The 22,652-nt window shown below is 61.4% G+C and overlaps 1 protein-coding gene across 1 annotated transcript in view; it reads left to right on the forward strand.

The window, feature by feature from the left end:
• Positions 1 to 2,073: 2,073 nt before the first annotated feature.
• GSE1 (Gse1 coiled-coil protein) overlaps positions 2,074 to 22,652 on the forward strand; it is a 35,682-nt gene continuing 15,103 nt past the window's right edge. Inside the window, exon 1 of the mRNA XM_064386650.1 lies at positions 2,074 to 4,005. Coding sequence (XP_064242720.1) covers positions 2,074 to 4,005 — 1,932 coding nt within the window. The remainder of the gene's footprint in view (positions 4,006 to 22,652) is intronic.

Below are 22,652 nucleotides of genomic sequence, written 5' to 3' on the forward strand. Positions count from 1 at the left end.
TCGTGGCGCCTCCGGAGAGGGGCACGGAGGGTTGGTGTTTCAGGGCAGGGTGGGGAGGGGGGTTTGGCCCTGCCGAGCTCTGGACTTTGAATACGGCACGTTGTTTTCTGGCCCATCTGCGGAGCAGGCGGGAGAGCATCTGTCGGCTGCGCTCGAAGGGTGGGCTGAGCTGGTGGCCACAGCTCCCCGGGGAGCTCCAGCTGGGCAGCTGGGGTGAGGCATCCCCAGATCCGCCGCTGCTGCCTGGGGTCAGGGATCCCATCCGGCCCAGTGGCCCCTTTCCATCCGGGAAGAGGGGTGACACCGAGAGACCGTGTGGATCTTTAAAGAGCGCCTGAGTCATGTCCACCCCGACGCGGCGTTCCCGCTGCCCTCGGCGCATAGAGCAGCCACCACATCAGCCCTATAAATAAATAAAATATAACGAGGCCCTGCTGTCTTCTGGAAACCCCTGAAAAAGCCCCGTGGAGCCTGTTCTCCCAAGGTATCGTATTCCCGCTTTGTGTGTTGCCTCCCACCCCCTGCTCCTTTACTACCGGAGCCATCTGCGTGGAAACTGGATCCGGGTCCCTGAAGAGCCCTCCTGCCCCTGCCCGCGCTCCAGCTGATGTCACACAATCTGTTTGATCTCAGGGCCAGTTGCCGGGCAGCACCGGACGCTGTCACCCGCAGTCCGGGTGGGAGGTGACACCAAGGGCTGGTCAGCCCGAGGGGGACCCAGACGGGGTGCCCCAGGGAGGGATGAGGAGCAAGGGACAGTGTGGCTTCTGTGCATCACCTGGGTGCGCTGGCACGTGGCTCAGGCATCCACCCTGCTGTCCCTCTGTCCCTGTGTCCTATCCAACCACTGACCTTGCCTCTTTGGGTTTCATTCTGCACCCTCCCAGCTCAGGGAGATTTGCAAGGACAGCACCTGGGATATTGCAGCGACTTGCCGTGAACTCAAACTCCGCAGCACTGCCGGAAGCAGGCTCCCTCCTAAAAAGACTGTTTGAAAAAAAAAAAAATCCCCCATCCACCTCCTAATATATTTATTTAACCGGGAGAGCCGTGCCGAGCCGGTGGGCATGCTGACGAGCCGCTGGGGTGGTTAATCAGTCAGGTTTAATTGAGGCTGGCCCTGGGCACAGTTTGCGCTTCCGCGGTGCCTATTGTCCAAGGACAGCAAAGTGCTTTCCAAGCATTAAATCTTATCGCGGGCTGCGAGGCAGGTAAGGATATACCGGGATTATTGCATGCGCCGCTGAAACGCCGCCAGCTCCGGCTGGGAACGCATCAGCTATTTACCAGTGAGTGGCAAAGCGACGCAGCATTTTAGGACCGAGCGGGAAATAGAATCTGGTATTGAACTGGAACAGCGGCAGCAGTTCGAAAGTGGGAAATAAATTACCGGGGGTGGTCGGGACGCCGAGTTAATGGCTGGAAAGGGCAGGAAAGGGCCGGTGCTTTCGGTGGGATCCGTCCTGCCGGCAGGACGCGGTGCCTTTGGGGAGCGGGAGCCGCACAAAGCGCCCTGCTGCGGTCCGGGGGTGGCGGGTGGGACGCTGGTGGCGGGCGCGGAGGGGACACCCGCGCGGGGATCCCCGCGTGGGGCGGTCACGAACCCCCTCGGGGGTGGCTCTGTAAATCCCCCCGTCCCTCCCCCGTGGGGTGCCCCGGCCGCGCTCCGCGCCGGGCTGGCGGGCGGGGGTGGCAGCGCTCGTTCCTCCCTCCGGGCCCCCCCGGGCGGGCAGAGGGGCCGGGGAGGAGCCGGGCCGGGGGCGCCGGGGCCGGGAGGCGGCCGGCAGCCGCCCTTCCTCCGCGCCGCCGGCGGGACCCAAACTTTCGCACCGAACTTTTATCCCGGGTTTATTTTTGTTGCTGTCCGTGGATATTTTGCTGCCGCGGGGAGCTTTTTTATTTTGTCGTTGTTGTCGCCGTTGTTTTATCATAATTTTTTTTTTTTTCTTTTCCTTTCTCGCTGCCTTCCCCCGGCGGGAGGAGGCGGGCGGAGGGGTGGGGGGGGAGCGCTCCGCAAACCCGCCCCCCGAGCCTGCGTGTCCGGCGGAGCCGCGGGATGAGCCGGGGGCGGCGATGAGCGCGGCGGGGCCGGGGGCGGCGGCGGGGCCGGGGGCAGCGGCGGCGCCGCTCTCCCGCAAGCAGCGGCTGATGGCCGCGCTGGCGGCCGGCGAGGCGGCGGCGGCGGCGGGGGGCGGCCCCGGGGCCGCGCAAAGCCCGGCGGCCCCGCTCTGCTGCTTCATCTGCGGCGGCGGCATCAGCCGCGGCAAGGAGCTCAAGCTTCAAGTGCGACCCCCCCGCGACCACCGGCCCTTCTTCCCCTTCCTGCAGCACCAGGAGCCGGCGCCCGGAGCCCGCGCCGTCTCGGCGGAGGGCTGCGCCCTGGTCTGCGCTGTCTGCCGCTGCTTCCTGGGCGAGCAGTGGGACTCCTTCGAGCGCAGCCGCACGCCGGTGGAGAAGCGCATGTACTGGCTCAAGCGGCCCCATCAGTGCGAGGCGGCGGCGGCGGCGGCGGCGGCGGGGGGAGCCGGGCTGCGGCGGGGGGCCACGGGCTGGGACCCCGCCGCGCCGCCGCGCCGCGCCGCCGGCCACCCGGAGGAGGAGGAGGAGGAGGAAGAGGAGGAGGAGGAGGAAGGGCCGGCAGCCGGCTCCGAGCTCTCGGAGCTCTCCGACGCCGAGCCGCTGTCGGAGCCCGAGGGGGCGGGCGGCGCGGCGCGGGCCCCCCCGGCGGCGGGGAGCGAGCGGGGGCCCCCCTGCTGCTCCTCGGACAGCGAGATCAACATCACCAGCGAGGAGGAGGAGGAGGAAGGCAGCGAGCGGCCCGCTTGGGCAGCGGGCACCGCCTGCTACATCTGCGGCAGCCCCTTGGCAGCGGGCGCCCAGCACCGCGTCCACGTGCAGAAGCAGGAGAAGAGCTCGCCGGGACCTTTCTTCCCGTTCCTGTGGCTGCACAGCCCCCCGCCCGGCGCCCAGCCGCTGTCCCCCACCGGCAGCACCCTGGTGTGTCCCTGCTGCTTCGCCTCCCTCATGCAGCAGTGGCAAAGCTTCGAGCTGGCCAACGTGCCCGTGCTGCAGCGGCTCTACGTGGTGCCCCTCAGCGCCGGGGCCATGCCCGCCAAGGGCCGCCGAGGGGGCAAGGAGGACGGCACGGGCATCCCGCCGGTGCCCGAGGCGTGCTACCTCTGCGGGGAGGAGTGCGGCAAGGAGGCGAGGCCGGTGGCGGCCAAAATCACCAACGGCAACGCGAAGAGCACGATGCATTTCCCCTTCCTCAGCCTCCTGCCCTGCCCGCCCGGCGCCAAGGGGCTCAACAAGCACTGGGAGGTCAGCAGCTGCCGCAAGTGCTTCGGGGTGCTGCAGGACCTGTGGGCCATGTACAGGGCCTGTCACAACGAGGAGCTCATCTCCTCCGTGCAGAGTTTCCTGGGGAGGTACCACCAGGTCTTCTCCGCCGGTGACCTCGCCGGCCACCCCGCTGTCATCAAGCCCGGTCCCACCTCTGTCTGCTACATCTGCGGGGCCGAGCTGGGAGCTGGCAGAGAGTTCCAGCTCAACGTCAACCCTCCGGGGCGATTTGGGGAGAAGGAGCCCTTTTTCCCCTTCTTGACCGTCTACCCGCCCGCCCCGCGGGCCAGGCCGGCCGACTCCACCGGGCTGGTGGCCACCTGCATCCTGTGCTACCACGACCTGCTGGGACAGTGGCTGCAGCACGAGGGCAGGAACTCGCACCACCCCAGCAGCGCCTGGTCCCGGCAGTACAAGGTGGAGACCTTCGTCTGCTTCTTCTGCCGGCAGGAGAAGAAGCGATGCCTTGGATTAAAAGCCGTTCAAGTGGCCAGGCTGCCCGTCTTCCTCTACACCCTGCGCGTGGCCAACAGCCTGCTGGTGGACGATGGGAAGCAGCTGACCATCGGCGCCTGTGCCGAGTGCGGGGCCGTGGTCCTGGCTGGCAAGAGCATGACCCCGCCAGAGCTGCTGGCAGTGGCACCCCCGTCTGTCCTCCCCAAGGTAAGGCAGCTGGCCCGGACCCCATCCCTCCTTTCCCAGCACTTCCCACCTCTGGAATCCAGGAGGAGTTGGAGCGCTGACATAGATGGATGCTCTTCTTTTGGGTCTGGTTCCTGGGGGAGAATGCTAATGGATGGGGTGCCTTTAGCAATGAACTTTTGGAGCTGTCAAGCTGCGAAGGAACAGATAAAAACCCTTCCAGGAGGTGGGAAGAGCCAAGACCTGTCCTGTTCCAGAAGTGTCTGTGTTGTTGGCAGCTTCGCATGAGGGAGGTGGGAGCCAGGACAGAGGAAATCCCAGTCCTGTCCTGCTTGCCATCGAGGGTGCTCAGAGGTGCCAGGAAGGGCTGCCTGGCCTCCCCTCCATGGGAGCATCCTTGGGAAGCTGGAAGGAGCTCATGGGCTCTGTAGGAAACTTCCCAACTTATCCCCATTTTTACAAGGTGCCTTAATGAAGGGATTTCCCTTGGAGAAGCCCCAGTTCTTCCCAGAGCTGATGGGTGAGAACAGGGCTGGCTTCCCCCCACCCGTGCTGCTCTGCTTGTCCTGCAGTGAGGGCTCCCCAAAAGCCCTGCACCCTGAAGGGTGTCACGGGTGTCATCTCCCGATTCCCCAGCTGCTCCTTTCTGTGGCTCCCCCTGGGGTTACACAGGTTCCTTTGAGGGCATCACCTCAAAAGCACATGGCAGAGCGAAAGTTGATTCCCCCCAAGCTTGTCTTTCTCGTGGGATGGGAAAATAACAGCTTTTACTCCCAAATTTCCAGCTTGTGGGAGCTCTCCAGAGCTGCTGCTCTGTATCACCAAACCAGGCCCCAGGCTGGGCTCTGTCAAGTGCCAACATCCCAAATCCCCGAGGTCATTTTCAAAGCCTTTCAGCTCCATCCGTGGCCAGAACCCTGCGGCTCTCTGAGGCACCGGCGTTTTCTTTAGAAATGTAAACCAGTCCTTCCAAGACAGCGCTCCTTTTCTCTCCCATCACTCTCCCTTGGCTGCTTACAAATATAATTTCCCATTCAGCTGGCTCCTGACCTGGTGGGGACACTGCTTGGAAAGCCACCAGGCAGGAGCTGCATTCACCTGAGGGTGCCAGCATGGCACAGGAGGCTGGGTTGGCACCGGTGCTGGGAATCCTCTGGAAGCTGTTGCTTTTGGGAGGTTTTCCCCCCCGGGTCTGTCAGCTTGAGCTGGATGGTCCTGACGTAATTTTGGGTCGTTTGTGGATGCATTTTCATGGCTGCTGGGTAGGTTGTGATGCCCACGTGGTCTGGTGGCATTGGGAAGGTGCTGGTGGCCATGGGGGACTCAAGAATCAGGTGAACAACCCGTGGTGGTGACCCAGGCACCCCTGGGTGCTGGAGTGCCCCAGGTGGGTGCAGCTATGACAGGGGTGTCACCTGCATGTCCCCAGCTGGTTTTTCAGGCCTCTGCCCCCTCGGTGTCCCCAGGCCACCTCATGGGGACATTACCAACAGCACTTCTGCTCCAGCACGGGTGGGTGCTCTGGGTGCTTCCCGTGGGGTTCCTCAGTGACCCCCCCAGTCCCAGGGGTTTTCAGGCACTCCTCGTCCCCACTGTCCCCAGCCCCAAACTCCCAGGAGGACACAGAGTGTGTCCCCAGGAAGGGACACTGTTGAGCTCCTCCTCTCGTTCCCAGGTTTGCTAATGAGCAAATTAAGGGGCTGGTGGCAGGAGGCACAGCAGAGCTGCCTGGGGACATGGTGGCCGGGCCCTGCCCTGTCCTGGTGGGGACTCTGGCTGCCCAGAAGGTCCTGGCACATTTTCCTTCCCTGTCTCCACATGCTTTCCAGCAGGCTGAGACCTCACACATGTCAAGGTTATTTAAAACACGGCTTAATGCTTGGGTAGGGCACTTGGTTAATTTAGCTGTACCCTTGTTCAGCCATGCTTGCTGCTGAAAGTCACCCCAGATGAGCCTTTCACTCTTGTGTGACACCCAGGTCCCCGTTCTGGTGGGACCAAGCTGGAGGGAGCCTGAGCAATTAAAATCATCTCCCCAGTTCTCCTTTCAGCTCTGCAACTTCACTTTTGGACTGCACTTGCTTTTTTGCATCCCCTGCACGCAGCTGGGGTGTGTGTGGTTGACACAAATGCCTCAAAGCTAGAGGTCAAATACCCCAAAAGCCACCAGACACCCCCACATGCCCCTCTTTGAGCAGGGCAGCAAGGGCAGGGTGGGGCTGAGGTCCTCTCTGTGACAGTGTGGAGGGGGTGGTGAGGGACCCCCACATCTGAGGCTTGTCAGGAGGGAGGAGCCAGCGAGATTTTGGGTGGGTGGTGCCTCTGCTGCTGGTGGGGTGGTGGGGAGCAGTGGAACAAGCGATGCTCTGTGGAGGTGTGGTGGTGCCTGAAGTTCTCCCTGCTGCAGGAGCATCTCCTGGAGGTGAGCTCTGCAGAGCCCTGCTGTGGTTTGCTCATGGGGTGGGTTTGGGTCGTTCCCTCCAAGAAAAAAAAGGCAGTGCTGGGGTGTAGAAAGGGCATCTGGCTTGGGCATCCTTTGGCTTGTCACCCTTGGTCCCCAGATGTGCGCTGTGGAAATGGATTTTCTGTCCAGCTGTGCCCCTTGCAGGGGGAAGCTGTGCAGATTATTGGTGTAGGGCTCTGATTTTGGGGTATCCAGGTGGGAATCTCCTCCTGCTGATCTGCCTGTGCATCCCACTGGGATGTGCCTCCATCCAGGAGGAGCTGCTTCCTCGAGCAGCCGCTGCTGGGAGCCATGGCTTTGAATAAACCACAAAATGCCCAGATTTGGTTGCTTCCCAGAGGTGACAGTGACCTGCTCCTGTCTGGCAGTGCCCTCTCCAGTCACCCCCAGGTTCTCCAGCCCTCTCCACAGGGGTGGGGTGATGCATTCCCAGCTCAAGGGCTGCTTGTCCTCAGCCTTTCTGGTGTTCTCGGTGTCCTGTGCTCACCAGGAAAAGCTTCCCCTGTCCTCCAACACTTCCCATCCTCACCTTCCACTGCTCTCTCTGCACTCGTGTGCCTGTAAAAGTGACTCCTCTTGAGGTTTTCTGGGTTTTTTCCCTTAAATGCAACTTTTGGGAAATACTTCCAGGTGTCTGGAAAGCTCTCAAATCCTACCATAACTCAAGCACAGCTGTTCAGGATAACAAAGTGATCAGGCCCAGGCCACAGGAGTTCATGACCAGCAGGTCCTTGTCACCTGATGTCCTGTGACAAGGTGACCCACTCAGTGGCTGAGGGAAGCCTCTGGATCTCGTCTGTGTGGATTTCAGGAAATGCTTTGGCAGCGTTTCCCTGGAGAAACTGGCTGCTCATGGCTTGGATGGGTTGCTGTTCCATGGCTAAAAAACTGTCTGGGTGCTGGGCCTGGAGGGTGGCAGGGAATGGGGACCAGTGGTGTCCCCAGGGCTCAGCATTGGGGCAGCAGAGCTGGGAAGGGGCTGGAGCCCCAGGAGAGGCTGAGGGAGCTGGGAAGGGGCTCAGCCTGGAGAAAAGGAGGCTCAGGGGGCCCTTGTGGCTCTGCACAGCTCTGCCAGGAGGGGACAGCCGGGGGACAGGCTCTGCTCCAGGGAACAGGGACAGGAGGAGAGGGAACGGCCTCAGGCTGGGCCAGGGCAGGCTCAGGGTGGATATAAGGAAAATTTCTCCACTGAAAGGGTCACCAAGCTCTGGCACAGCTGCCCAGGGCAGTTGTGGAGTCGCCATTCCTTGAGGGATTTAAAAAATGTGGCACTTGGGGACGTGGTCACTGGTGGCCTTGGCAGTGCTGGGGGAACAGTTGGACTCAATGATCTTGGAGAGCTTTTCCAGCCCACACAAATCTGTGGTTCTGTGCTCAGTGTCCTTTGGGGCTGGCATGGAGCTCCTGGGGAGCAGCTGGAGCTCCCTGCTGCTTGTCCTTGTCCTCGGGCCGTTTTCTGGGAATCACGTGGTGTTTTCCATGCCCCATTCCCACTTTTGGGAGCACACCTGGGGCTGGTGGTGTGGGGCTGTGCCTGACAGGGCACAGTCAGGGCTGAGTTCACTCTATTTACTAATTGCCAGCAGCGCTGTTGGCTCAGCTGGGGATTTGGCCCCTGCTGCAGGTTCCCAGCTCCAAAGGTCATGGCTGCATTTCCAAATCTCTGTGTCGAGCTGACAGCTGTTGGTGGGCACTTTCCTTTTGGCTTTCGAAAAGGGTTTTGGGCAAAAATCAAAGAGTTCTTGTGTTCTCCGCTAAACCTTGTCCCACTGATGCTGAGCAGCAGCCAAAGCTCCTGGATGCCAGAAAAACAAACCCAGAAGGCAGGGAGTGATGCCTGAGCCCTCCTCCTGCATTGCACCAGGCCAAATTATCCAAATTATGGGATATTTGGGTGCACTGCAGCATGAGAATTAAGAGACCTGTGTAGGAAGAGCCCCAGGCACCTCTGCCTTCTTTGCATCTTTTATGGATTTTGAAGGAAATCAAAAACCTTCTGGCCACTGGCAGTGTTTTGGGTGGTGGTGCTTTTTTGGCCAAGCTGGTGGCACCTCTGTGTCCTTGCCCCAGGCATCATGTGTGGGCTCCAGCAGGGTGGCACAGGCTGCATTTGGCTTCTCCTCATCCCTCCAAAAAGGTGCAGAGCTGGTCTTACTCACCTCAGTCTTTTGGCTTCCAGCTTGGGTTGGTTTTGGTGGTTCTTACCTGTGCTTGTGGCAATTTTTTGCCATCACGAATTCCAGCAGATTCAGAGCAGAATTTAGCCAACTTCACTGGGATAAACCTGTTCAGTTGGTTTAGCCAACTTCACTGGGATAAACCTGTTCAGTTTGCAGCATGTGAGGTTGTTTATAGCGAGGCCTACGTCGCCTTTCAGCAAAGCAGCTGCTGCAGCCAGCGCCGACCCGGGCTGGCATTTTCAGATGAGATCTCAATCCCAGCACGGAGGTGGCAATATAATCATGATATGACTTCATGTCTCGGGGCACGGCCTCCCTGGGGATCATGTTCCCAGATGGCAAACAAAGAAACAACACGGGGAAAACGCTTTCCCTGGGCTTTCTCCTGCCACTGAGGCCAGGGCTGCTCTTGCACCTGCCTGTCCCTCCTCATCCTCACCTGATGCTTACCCTGGGGTGTCAGTCCCCCCCTGGGGTGGTGGGTTTCCAGCTGGGGGTGTTGGTCCTTCAGCCCTGCTGTGGGGAGCAGCACAGGGGTCTTTGCTTTGGCCGGGCTGACCTTGCTGGACCAGCTGTCCCAAATTCCAGGGCTCCCGCGCCGCTGCCAGCGCCGTGTCCTGCAGACCTTGTGCTGACTCCACAGCTCACCAGCTGGCTGCTATATATTTATTTTTCACCCTGCCCTCCCTGCTCTTTGCTTTCTCCCTGCCTTTCCCCAAAGCAGCTGCGCTGCAGGACTGGCAGCTCGAGCAGGCACCTGCCAAAAATGACAGTGTGCTGCACCCCCCGAAACACCCGCTGCGGGCACCCTGGGGAGAGGGACCGGCTCCACTCTCACCCCGTGCAGTGAAAACGCTTTTGCAACCTCTGGAGCATCCTCTGGAGTCGCAGCCAAGTCGGGAGATGGGGTAAAGGGCCGGCTCTGGCTGCTGCAGCTGGACAGATGTTCTGTCCAGACACTTGGCCTTGCTGAGCCGTCCGGGAAGCTCTGGTGCAGAGGGCAGCCTGGGATGATCTTTGGCTGCTTCCCAGCCAGCAGGGACTTCCCTGCACAGCAGCGTGGGTTCCTGCTTTTCCAAGTGCATCAGGAATGACAGGAGTTGGCTTTCCACCCCTCAAGATAGCGGCTGGGTCCTGTCCTGATGCTCCTGTCACTGTCCTTGAGTGGCAAGGAGGCGTCTCCATCTCCTGAGCAGGTTTTGGGGCACTGGGCACAGCTGGTTTGCCAGGAGCCCGTTTACACCTCTCTGTCTGCAGGAGGTGCCTTGGATCTGCTCCCACGCTGGTTTTTGGGGTGGGGAGGGCTCTGTTTTCTCCCTGTTGGCACTTTTAGCTCCTTTTTTGGGCAGCATCTGGCCAGATGTTCCTCCCTGCAGCTAAAGGCCTGTGCCACATGATGCCATCCTGGCCTGGAAGGGATGGTGTGGAAATGTCCCTTTGAGGGACATTTGAGGAGACACTGCCCTCCTTGGGGACCACCAGGGTGAGGACTTGGGTACAAATCCAGGGAGATGGCGAGGCAGGGGCACCCCTGGGGATGGGGCAGGAGCCCGGCTGGCAGTGGCAGCCTCCCAGCCACGCCGGGCTCTCTTCCTCCGGGAGCAGCTGGCGGCGGGAGCCTTTCCAGCAGCACGACTCCCCCGGGCCCCGTCCCAGGGCTGTGACAGCCCCGGGTCCCCACGGCCAAGGCGGGTGGCAGCGGTGCCTCGGGCGTGCCTTGGCACGCGCCAGCCGCGCCGTGGGCACCGCGGGGCTGCTCCTGTGCCAGCGGCAGTGCTCCCGGCCGTCCCAGCCTGGTTGCCCTCCCTGGGCCTCGTGGAGGGTGCCAGGGCCCCGGTGCCAGCCCAGGCTGCTGCGGGCAGCTCGTGGTTTGCTCCCAGTGCCGGGTGAGCGGCTGCTGCGGCCTCTGCCCGGCACACGCGAGCCAAGCCGTGCCCTGGCTGGACAAACAGCCTCGTGCAGCTGCTGTGTGGCTCCTTTTCCCTGCTGGATCTTCAGTAGCAGGGCAGGGATGAAGGGGATGGCTCCAGGGTGGATTTTTGGCCGGGCTGGGAGAAGGGTGACGTTACCTGGGCGCGCTTTGCAGCCTGGCGTGGGTATGACGCTGCTTCTCCCTCTTTGGCTTCCTTCTTGTCCTCCCCCCCTTCCACGTTAGCACAAGTGCTGCCGGGCTTTAGTAGCTCTCGGGAGACTGAAGTCATCTGTTTACCCACGGAGCTGGCGTGCTTGGAGCAGCAGCTGCCCCGGCTTTCCCTCTCCAACCTGCCGGAGAGGTGCCGAGCGTGCCGCGACCTGCGCTGGGGCAGAGAGAGCCTGTGGCTGCTCTGGGCTGTCTCACATCCCTCCCCATGCCATCCCATGCCATCCCATGCCATCCCATGCCATCCCATGCCATCCCATGCCATCCCATGCCATCCCATCCCATCCCGTCCCATCCCATCCCATCCCACCCCACCCCACCCCATCCCATCCCATCCCATCCCATCCCATCCCGTCCCATCCCATCCCATCCCACCCCACCCCATCCCATCCCATCCCGTCCCATCCCATCCCATCCCATCCCACCCCACCCCATCCCATCCCATCCCACCCCACCCCATCCCATCCCATCCCATCCCATCCCATCCCATCCCATCCCATCCCATCCCATCCCATCCCACCCCATCCCATCCCATCCCATCCCATCCCATCCCATCCCATCCCATCCCATCCCATCCCATCCCATCCCATCCCATCTTGGGGCTGGTGGTGCAGGTGGAGGAGCTCCCTCCATCCAGAGGACTCCCAAAATGCTGTTTTTGCGTGGCCGTATCCAAGCACTGGTGCTGGATGGGCCATTCCTGGTGGCACAAGGATTTACCCAGGGTTATTCCATTCCAGCACTGCCTGCCCTGGCGTCCTGGCACAGCCAGGTCTTGGCAGGGGTGAGCTGCTGGGTTTTGAGGTTTGTTTTGACCCTGGCTCCCCCATGAGGGATGTGAAGAGGGCAGGAGGCCTTGCAGGGACTGGTTTGCTCTCTCCCATTTTGAATTTTTGTCTTCCACTTTGAGCTGAAGCAAGGCTGAGTCCCAGCTGGGATGGGAGGGAAGGTCCTGATGGGAAAAGGGTGGTGGCCACCCCACAGCCAGGGACATCCCCCCTTGGTTTGGGATGGACAGCTGCCTTCCCTGGCCAAAGGACAGGAGCCTGGACTGCTCCCAGGCTTCCAGCCCCTCTGTGACCCCCCTGAGGCTGTTTCCTGGCACGCTGTCACCCAGCCTGTCCCCAGCACCTGCTGTTTTGGGGCTGGGGATTCCTGTTGTGGGTGCCCATCCCTGCAGGATGTGCATCCCATGGCCACAGCTGCCACAGCCCCGTGCAGGTGGAGCTTTCCCAGCTGACCCTCCAAAATGGTTTTAATTGCCCTCCCCAGCTTTGCCCCCCTTGGAAATGGGGAGTGCATCATCTGACGGATCTGAGGGGCCACCAGCAGCCACCTCTGTCCCTGGGGACTCCAGGGAGGGACCGTGGAGCCAGGAACATTTTGGTGACAGCCAGGACCTTGGGCTCTCACTCAGGTGGGACAGACAGACCCAGGAGGGAGGGACACACAGACAGCTGAGGGTGTGGGGCACACAGCAAATTGCCACCATCCCCTTCCAGCATGTTTCTGCAGAGGGGCTGACTTCAGTGGGCCGTGAAGCTTTACAGCGAGTGATGATCGAGTGCTGATGATTCCAGTTATTATCCTGGCCAGGAATAAGTGTATATTTATATATATAAAATATATGGATGGATATATGGATGGATGTCTCCTGCTCCCTCCTCGTCCTCTCTGCCAAACCAGCCACATTTTCTCCTCCCCGTCTCTCCCCCGGCTGTGGGAGCAGGCAGCAGGAGTTATCCCGGAGTGAAAACACTGCAGACAAGGCCTTTCAGTTCTCCCTGGAGGCAGCGCTGCCAAGGTCAACCTGCTGGGGGGACAGGGCTGGCTTGTCCCTGCTGGCCCCAATCTTGGGGCTGGGTTGTCCCAATCTTGGTGCTGGTGGCACCCCAGGGGTGTCCCGGCTATTCCTGGTGTGGCACCCCAGGAGTGTCCAGACTGTTCCTGATGGGGGTTCCAGGGGTGTCCTGGCTGTTCCCAGTGTGGCACCCTGGGGCTGTCCCCGCTGTTCCTGGTGTGGAGCTCCCAGGGCTGTCCTGGCTGTTCCTGGTGTGTGACTCTTGGAGTGTCCCGGTTGTCCCTGGTGTGGCACCCCGGTGTGTTCCAGCTGTTCCCGGTGTGGCGCTTCCAGGATGTCCCGGTTGTTCCCGGTGTGGCACCCTGCTGTGTTCTGGTTGTTCCTGGTGTGGGGCTCCCAGGATGTCCTGGCTGTCCCCGGTGTGTCCCGGCTGTCCCCGGTGTGTCCCCCCAGTGTGTCCGACTGTTCCCGGTGTGTCCCCCCGGTGTGTCCCAGTTGTTCCCGGTGTGTCCCCCCAGTGTGTCCGACTGTCCCCGGTGTGTCCCCCCAGTGTGTCCCGGCTGTTCCCGGTGTGTCCCGGCTGTTCCCGGTGTGTCCCCCCAGTGTGTCCGACTGTTCCCGGTGTGTCCCGGCTGTTCCCGGTGTGTCCCGGCTCTTCCCGGTGTGTCCCCCCGGTGTGTCCCGGTTGTTCCCAGTGTGTCCCCCCGGTGTGTCCCAGTTGTTCCCGGTGTGTCCCCCCAGTGTGTCCCGGCTGTCCCCGGTGTGTCCCGGCTGTTCCCGGTGTGTCCCCTCGGTGTGTCCCGGCTGTCCCCGGTGTGTCCCGGCTGTTCCCGGTGTGTCCCCCCGGTGTGTCCCGGCTGTTCCCGGTGTGGGGCTCCCGGGGCTCGGCGATCCAGCCCTGCTGCCTGCAGACACAGTCCAGATGCTCCGGCTGCGGCGTCTCTGGAGGGGGAGATGAATTCGCTCCTGCCGTCTTCTGTTTTCAGTCCAGAACATCTGCACAGTAACTGGGAAATCTGGGCTTTCTCCTGCTTCTCAGCCAGGTCCTGTCAGCCCTTTCCTCTTCCAAAAAGGGCTTTGCTGGTTGTTTTATTTTTTTTTTCCCTCCCCTTCCCGCTATTGCTTGTGCTGTGTAACCTGCTCCCTGCTGTGCATCCTGTCAGGGCTCTGCTTGGATTTTACTCCAGCAGGAGCATTTGGAGGGACCTCCCCAACCCCGCCACCGCCTGAGCTCAGGGATGTGGATCCCCAGGAGCAGATTTTCCTCTGGGGCTGTTCCCTTGTGGCACTGGGATCACCCAAGCTGCTGTCTCACTCATTCCAGTTTTTTCCCCTCGCCGATTTTCCCATTTTCATGCTGATCCTGGAGCCTGGGTGCTGCACGCTGAGTGCTTGGGGCTGGACAACCCCTCCCAGAAGCTGGCACTGGGGAAGCATTTGAGGCTGCAGGGTGGCCCCCACCCTGCTCCCTGTTCTTTCCAGCAGCGAGTGGCTTGGCCAGGCTGGCCCTGGGCTGGCCAGGACAGCTCTTGGCTTGGCAGTGTCCCACAGGGGTGAGGTTTGTTCCGCAGCCCTGGCTCGGGCTCCTGGCACGGCTCTGGTGGGTGCTGGGCACCTCCTTTTCCTTGCTGCTGCTTCCACCATGCCGTGGGGACCCTGAGGAAGTGTCACCCCAATAACTGAGGTCCTGGAGGAGGAATAAATCCTGCTGTCGTGTCCTTCCCCCCCTTTTCCATGCAGAATCTGTGCTCTCACCCTGACCTTCCCCACCACTGCTGGGGTCCAGTGAGCCCAAATGGGGCTCCATCCTTTATCCAGCCTGCTCCTTCTCCTTCATCCACATGGGTTTCCTGCCTCTTTGCTCATCTTGTGGTCCCTTTGCTGTGTTTTGCCCCACCCCTTGCTGCCCTAGTTCTGGCTGTGCTGGCGCTGTGCCCGGTGCCCTCTGCTCCGAGCGGAAGGAAGGGATGGCAACGTCGGGGTGATGCCAGCAGGGGTTTGTCCTCGGCTGGGACAGGGGACTGACCCCTCAGAGGGGCTTTGGGGCCATGGATATCATGGGTGCTGCTCCCCCAGTCGAGCAGGGGTCTTGGAGGACACAAGAGACAGTGAAGGAGGGAGATGCCACCTCTCTTTTTGGGGACCTTGGGACAAAGTGCAAGCAGTGCTGCTCCCCCGTGGGCTCCCTGCTCACAGAGGAGGGGGGAAACCCTCAGGATGAGATGATTTTGGGTGGCCTTGAGGGGCCAGCAGGCTGCCTGGGGGGCTGGCTGGGCAGCGTGGCTGTGAGCTCGGCATCCCCAGGCACCTGGAGGTGACGTGTGTGCCCGGTGTCCCTGTCCTGGGGACAGCCACACAGCTCTGGCCTCACAGCTGCTACTTCTGGCCAGCCCGTGGCCTCTGCACCGCAGCCACCGCCACCGGGGCCAGCAGCTGCTGCCCTTTCCCTTCCCATCCCCTCAGAGCCGTGGGATGGATGGAGACAGGATGAGGAATCCCCCCGGCGTGGGCAGCAGCTCAATCCCTCCTGGGATGTTCCCCACAGCCCCGTTTTCCTCCCGTTTAAAGCCGGGACGTGTCTGTGTTTGGTGGGCGGCTGTAAAAATAGCACTTGGTTTGAGTTAGGAGGGTGGCGGGGAAGGGCCGGGAGGGGGCCGGGGTGCAGGGGGAGGTCCGGTTTCTCCCTTTCCTGGAGGAATTAGGGAGGCCACATGCTGCCAGGAGTGTTTGGCTGGTAGAGGCAAGCGGAGGCTCCGAGGAGGCGAGCAGGCGTCCGCACAGATGGAAATTTGATCACCCACGGCTCAACAGATTGTTTGATTTATTTTAAAATCAAGCAGATGGCTGCAACAGGAGTTTGTTTAAGTTCAGCTCCGAGCTGGGCCAACGGCCAGGATACTCGGGGGTAGGCGTGCCAAAAAATGTTCAATGACTTTGGTCATCACCCACCTCTCCTCCTCCTCCTCCCTCGCCTCGCTCGGGCGCACACACCCCGCTCCCCTCTTATCGCATCCTCGCCTTCATCTCTTGGCTCCTGCACCTCGCTTTGTCTCTCCCGGCGGGCGCAGCCTTGCCCTCCACTTTTCCTCCCCTTCCACGAGCTCCAGAGGGTTTAACTCTTCCCCAGCCGTCCCCTCGCCCTGGTTCCCTTCTGCTGGAGGGGTGCACTGGGGGTTGTCCCCTGGGGAGAGAGGAGAACCCCCATCCTGGACTCTGTCCTCCTGTCTGTCTTCTCTGGGACCACCTGGGGGGAATGGAGAGCTGTGGGAGCTGGCTGCATGCCCAGAGGATGCCCCCACCCATACCCCTCTGTGGTGGGGAGGGGGTGGATGCATCCTGGTGTCCCCCTGCCCTGTCCCAAGTTGGTGGCAGCCTGGATGAGCTGGGGTCTCGGCGGTGTGGGACCCCCATGGTGGGGTGTGAGGGGTGAGCTGGGCATGGAGCAGAGCCCCTGCTGCAGCCTGTGGTGGCTCTGGATGAATTCCTGGCCTCGCTGCCATCTGGCCAGCAGGGAAAGGGGCTGGAGGAGCCAGTGGGAACAGCCTGGGAGGTGCTAAACTGCTGTAAATGGGATGGGGCCTGCTGTGCTCAGGGCTTTAAATCACCCAGTGCCACCAGGCTGGCACTGCCAGCGGGGGTCTGACCACCCTGGGGTGGCACGGGGTCCCCAGCACGTGTGGCCACATCCCCTCAGCCTGCCAAGGGCCACCTGGGATGCTCTCTGTGGCAGGCACAAGGAGCTCTCTGCCCCTCCTGGGCTGAGTGGGTGGGATGCTCCAGGACCACCGGGCATCCTTGGTGGCCTTGGGATGTCCCTGTGCCCCACAGCAGCTCCCAGCACCACGGCAGGTTCAGTGCACCCTCTCCCTGCAGGCTTTCCTGCCAGAGAATTGCCCATTCCCCCATTTTTGGGAGCAGGACCGTGTGATGAGACCCCTCCCCAGCTCCCCTCTCCTCTCCAGGCAGGGCTGGGGGCTGTGGCTCTTGCTGGGAGCAGGGCGTGGGGCTGGAAGGGGTTAAGGCAGGCAAAGGAAAACAAGAGTGCTGCAGGGCCTGGGTGGCTGACAAGCCAAACAACTGTTTTTGACTCACTGTTGCTGCCTTGCCAAGTGCAATTGCTTCCACATTCCCATCCCCTGGCTGGAGGGGCGCGGGGAGATGTTGGCTTTTTGCGGTCAGCAGGGGAAGGGGGATGCCGGGGGAAGGGCTGGCTCTGCACTGCTTTTTCTCAGCTCTTCCCTCTTCAATTCCCCTCCCTGGCCAGGGGCAGGAAGGGGCAGGGGGTGATGCTGCCAGGGGGGTGATGCTGCCAGGGTCGCTCTGCCCAGCTTCTGGTGGAGCATCCCCTCTGCCAGAGTTAAAGGTGGGAGAGGGAATGGGGGGGTAAAATACACCCCCAGGGTGTCTGTCCTGCCTTTTCCTGCTGTTTGTCTGCAGGGAGGAACTGAAAAGTGGCTCCTTCTCTGTCGGGGAGTGCTGGGGGCCAGCAGCACCCATTTCACCCCTTCCATCCCCTCAAGAGTGGAGCCCCACATCCTCAATGTCCCCATTCCCACCCTCCACGGGGGTGGGGAGTGATCCCATTGCTCAGAGATCTGAGTTCTCATGTGGGGCTGGGCCCCCCACCTTGCCTGGCTGGAGGCAAATCTGCCTGCAGGGTTTGGGGGACACACACAACCCCAATAAAACCCCCAGGCCTCCGGGTGCTGGTGCCCTTGTGTTGGAGACAGGGAGAAATAATTCCTTGGAGAAGAGGCTGGGGAGTTACAGCGAAGATTTGAGCTACCCGGGGTCGCTGCTTTGTGGAGTTAATTACCTTCTGAGTCTGGGTTTTTTGGGTGTTTTTTGAGTTGGTGGTTTTTGGTAGTTTTTTTTTCCTCCTTGGGATTATTTCTTGGCAAATGAGGCGTCGTTCTGAAGCACTGAGCTCTGCTCCCTCGGAACTCCTGGCTGCTAAGTGCTGTGGAGGAGATCCTGGTCTTAAAAAAAAAAAAAAAACAACACACCAAAAAAAAAAAACCAAACAAAACACCCTCAAAAAGAGCCCTGCTGCTTTTGCAGTGTGAATATGGGGTCTGGGATAGCTCAGGAAGGTTCTGTGCTCCTGGAGCTGTTTCTTTGGGGAAGCTGGAGCAAGAACCTCCTGTGGGCACGGGCAGCACTGGGATGGGCAGGGGAGGATGTGGAATCCTTGGATTCCTGCTCCCTGCAGGGCTGTGAGCTGTTTGGGGTCCCCAAATGGAATGGGGGTCTGGAAGGAACCCCCAGCATTTGGGAGGCTGTGGGGGTGCGCTGTGAGCTGACCCTTGGGTGAGGAGGGGGTTTTTGGGGCACCTTTGTGGCAGCTGTTTCCCCATATGGGATGTTTTGGGGTTGGGACATCGCTCCAGCATCACTTTCTCATCTCATTCTGGCTCCTGGGGCTCTGCTGCTGCCTCCCCCCACTCTGGAGAGGCCATTTCCCCCTCCTGGCTGTGGGGAGGGTCTGACTGTGCTGGCACAGCGGGTGTGGGCTGCAGAGGATGGCCTGGATGCTGTGGGACAAAGGGGATGCACCCCTGGAGCTGCTCCTGCGGGATCTGACTCCTGCTGCTGTCCCTGCTTCATCCCAGCCTCCTTTGAGTCCCAGGGGAGGGAGGCAGCAGCAGAGCAGGAGCTGGTGGTGCTGGGGGTCCTGGGGGTCAGGAGCTGGTGGTGCTGGGGGTCAGGATGGAAACCCCTTCCCCTGTTCACGCTGCAGACCCCCAGAGCTTTCCCCAAAACATCCCAACGCCCACGAGGGATGCGGGATCACTGTCTGGCAGCTGTGACACCGGGACAGACACACACCATCCATCCTCCCACCTTCAGGAGAGCCGCAGCCCCGCTCTGCCCCTCTCCTGAGCACCCACCATGCAGGACCCACCCATGCCACTGCCACCCCGCTGGCACGGGAGGTGTCACCGGTGTCACCCAAACTCCGCGCGCCAACCACAGGGCCCTCCCGGCCACGAGTGGCAGGGGATGCTGATGTCCCCGATGTCGCACACCTTGTCAGCTCCTGATCCCGACACGGGAAGGCAATTAGGGGCCGGGATGCCCTGGATGCCCTGGCAGATGGGGCGCGGTGCCGCCGTGGGGCTGCGCCGGGGCCGGGGCCGCCTCTGCCTCCTAATGTGTTTGCAAATCCTCCCCAGCTGAGGGGATTAAAGCCGGCATCTGGCTCGCTTTAGAATATTAAAACAAAGGGAGTTGTAGGCGCCATGATCGGGGGCAGGCGAGGGAGGGAGCGGGGCCGGGGCTGGGGGGGCTGCTGGGAAAGTCTGCAGGAATCCCCCCCCTCCTCTCCCAGCCTTTCCACGAGCTTTTCCCTGAGGAATAAACCCTGCCGTGGGTGTGCAGCAGGGCGCAGGCAGCAGCACCCGGGGACCGGGGGGATGCTGGAGGCGGGTGGGCCACGGGGGTGCTTTTTATGGGGGGGGGTTGAGGGAGGTTTCTCTCTGCTTTTTCCACCCCGTTGCGCTGTTCTGGAAGCAGCAAGAATTCAGGAAGCCGGCGTGCGGCGAGTGCCAAGTCAGGCTGTACCGCAGCCAAGCCCCTGCTTGTTTTCTCGTCTTGCTGGAGCCAGTAAGTGACCTTATTAGCTTAGGGGGCAGCTGCCTTATTAACACACATCTGGCGGCGAGGGGGCCGCATAGGCCCGATATTGTCTCCCCTGCCTGCTCCCAGCAGGGCTGGGGGGGCTCCCCCCGTGGCTTCTGCCACCCCTGCCGGTAGCAGGGCTGGCATCCAGGCAGCCCCATCCCCCTGGGAGGGGGTTTGGGCTGGGGGGGGCAGGATTAGGCAGATGGGGTTTGGATTTGGTGGGGATTAATAATTTAAGGTTATAATCTGTGCGGGGTTATAATCTTTAAGGTTATAATCTGTGTGGGGTGATAATCTGCAGGGGAGGGAGGGGTGTGGGGTCCACACCAGCCCGTGCTGGTGGCATTCCCATGGAGGCTGCCCCATCTTCCTTGTGGGCCAGGCTCTGCTTTTTGGGGCACAGCATCACCCTGAGGGATGGGATCACTCAGAGGGGCTGGACCACCCATGCAGCATCCTCACATCCCTGCCAGCAGCCGGGGTGGGCACTGGGATTTCCTTCTGGAGTGGTGTCAGCGTCTCCTGCAGCAAGGGGAGCCTGGAGCACGCCGGCTTCGGGGCTTTTCCAGCACATTTGGCTCTTGGAGCAGGGGGCTTCCCAGGAGGATGGGAGCTGGGAGCCTCCTGCATGCCAGGACAGGGAGCTGGGGGCTTTTTGCACATCCCATCACAGCCACCCATCGTCCCCTTGTGCCAGTGTCCACCCTCAGCCAGAGCTGCAGTCAGAGCCAAGCTGGGAGCACCCCCGTGCCACATCCCTGACCTGGCACACCCCGGGGGGCACTGGGCGCCCGCCCTCCCCTGCACCACACAGCAATGCCCTTTGTCCTTCTTGGCGTGTGGGGGAACTCGGCAGCTCTTGGCTTCTCCCTTCTGTTTTGGAAACTCAAAACATTTGCAGGGCGGCCCACTCGCGCCCTGCCGCCACGGAGAGAGGCACTTGGCTGACTCCTCTGCTTTCCTTGGCCGCTGCTCCCTCCCGCTCACGCTCGGTGGGGGCTTTTCTCCACCTCCTCACCCCTCTTTTTTCTCTTTCCCTCCTTCCTTTTTTTTTTCTTTTCTTTTTTTTTGGTGTTTTTTTGTTGTTGTTAGGGTTTTTTTGTTTGGTTTTTTTTTGGAGGGGTGGGTTTCTGTTTTTTTGGGTTTTTTCTTCCCCTATGCTGTAAGCTTGCAAGAACACCACCAGCCTGCAGGGAGGGCCACCGAGGGGGCCAGGAAGCAGAGCCCAGGGCGAGCATGCCCGCTGGCCCCTGGCACTGACCTTGCTGTCAGCTGGGAAGGGCGGCCGGAGCAGCCCCGGCGCTAATGAGCTCTGCCTGGGCAGCAGGATTAATTAGCTGCTGGCAGGAGGGGGGGGCATCCTTCTGCAGGGGCTCCGGTGCCACCCGAGCCTGGCACGGCACGGCACGGTGCCCAGGGCTGCAGCTCTGGTTTGGGATGCTCCAGGAGGAGTGAGGCTCTTCCTGGAGCAAATGCCATGAGCCAGGAGGGGAGAGGGAACGCCAGTGCCACGCTGGGAAGGCACAAGAGCTGCTGATCAATCACGCAGGCTCCTGCTCTCTGTATTCTGTTTTTTCCCCCCAAAAAAGCCTTGTGGGTTTTTTAATTGATGTTTCCGTGCTGTTGTCCCTGTGGGAATGGGAACCCATTTAACATGGATGTGTTAAAAATGTCCTGTGCAATCTAAAGTGACACTGCAGGGGACAAAGTGGCAGCAGGGCCTGGCTGTGTGCTGGGGGTCAGCCCTCACCCCAAAACCCCAGGGGCTCAGGGATGATCAGGAGCGTTGTGCTGGGGACTGTCACCCTCCTGGAGGGTGTCCCCAGGCTGGCTTGTGGTGTCACGTTTCTCCGGGTGCATTTTCGGGGGGTGGCTGTGTGCCTCCAGCAGCCCCTCGGCGCCCCTCTCCTCTCTGGAGAAGCAGACCCGGGGCAGAGGTGACATCAGGGGGCCCTGGAGAGACAAGCAGGGACACGGTGTTGAGGCCGGGAAGGTCGCGAGGACGCGGAGCTTGAACTTGAATTAGATGGTAATTGCGACGTGCCTAATTACAGGGAAAGAGCAAATCACTCCGGTGCTTCATAAAGTGTCTGACACGGAATAACGAGGATAATTAGCAATCAGACGGGAAGCTGCTGCCTCCCCGGCCCCCGAAAGCCCTGGGGAGCCCCTCTCCCCCTCCCCTCCCGCAGCATCTGCCCCTGCCCGGGGTGGTTTGTCCCCCCCAGCGTGGGACATCTGCCCCCCAGCCCCCCCAGGTGCCACACTGGCCCTGCAGAGCCACCTGAGCCGGGCTGAGGTGCCGCTGGTGGCCGTGTCCCCTGCCCAAAGGGCTCTGGTGGCCGTGCCGTGTCCCTGCCCGGCTGTGTGTCCGTGTCCAGGTGTCTGTCCCCGCGCCGTGTCCAGCTGTGCGGCTGCAGCCTGCTGCCAGCAGTGCATTAATGCTGCCTGACGCTAGAGCGCACCACGAGCATGTGGTGACATCCTCCCGGGGACACGGCTGCCAGCGGGGCCACCTGCCCCGGCCACCCCGCTGGGGACCCGGCTGGCCGCGGGGGACGTGAATGGGTGTCAGGGCTGGGGCTGACCGTGCCTGATGGCGCCCGGAGGCAGTGGGAAGGGTGGGGAGGTGTGGCACCCCAAAAATCCCCCCCTGGCTGCTGTCACCCCCGGGGGACCGGGAGGAGGGCAAGGAGTGTCTGGCTCGCAATTAGCTGTGCCTTTAATGATGCTGCTGTTGTTCAGGGGGTGCGTGTCCCCCCTCAGGGAGGCTGGGGTGTGCTGGGGAGCTGATCCTGAACCTCCTGTCCTGCCATCCCGGCACCCAGGGCTGAGGAATATCCTCCCTCTGGGCATGAAGGGCCCTCCCAGCCCCCAAATGCCCCTGGCTGAGGGGTGCAGGCTGCTTGGGTGACTTCACCCCCACTCCTGCTTTCCATGGAGCCACCTCACTCCCGTCCCCCACCCAACACCAGCAAGGCCCATCCCTCTGTCCCTTTTCCTTCTGGGGACCCCACAGCAGATCCCACCTCAGGATTTGGGGATTTTTGGGCTGATTTGCTGCTGGTTTTGCAGAGAGGGCTGAGCACGCCGGTGCCACCATGGGGATGATGCTCCTGGTGTCCCCGAGTGCTGGGGCAGGGTGGAGATCACGCTTGCTCATCCTCCTACGTGCCTGTCTCCTTCCAGCCTCTCCTGCTGGCTTCTCCTTTTTTGTTTCCCCCTCTTGGAGCAGCTGTTCTCTAATAAGCTGTTAATGATGATACAGTAAGTAGGAGCAGAGAGTCCTGCGGGAGCTGCCACGATTTGTGTAATTGGCCTCAGAGGAGACAGAAGTATCTAATATTTACATGCCGGTATTAGTCCCCCGGGAGCCTGTCTGGGCTGGCACGGGAGGCAGCTCCCAGCCCCAACCTGTCTGCTGCCAGCTGATGGATCCTCACATCTCCAGTGGGTGGG

Source organism: Passer domesticus, chromosome 12, assembly GCF_036417665.1.
Source record: "Passer domesticus isolate bPasDom1 chromosome 12, bPasDom1.hap1, whole genome shotgun sequence".
Taxonomy (NCBI): domain Eukaryota; kingdom Metazoa; phylum Chordata; class Aves; order Passeriformes; family Passeridae; genus Passer; species Passer domesticus.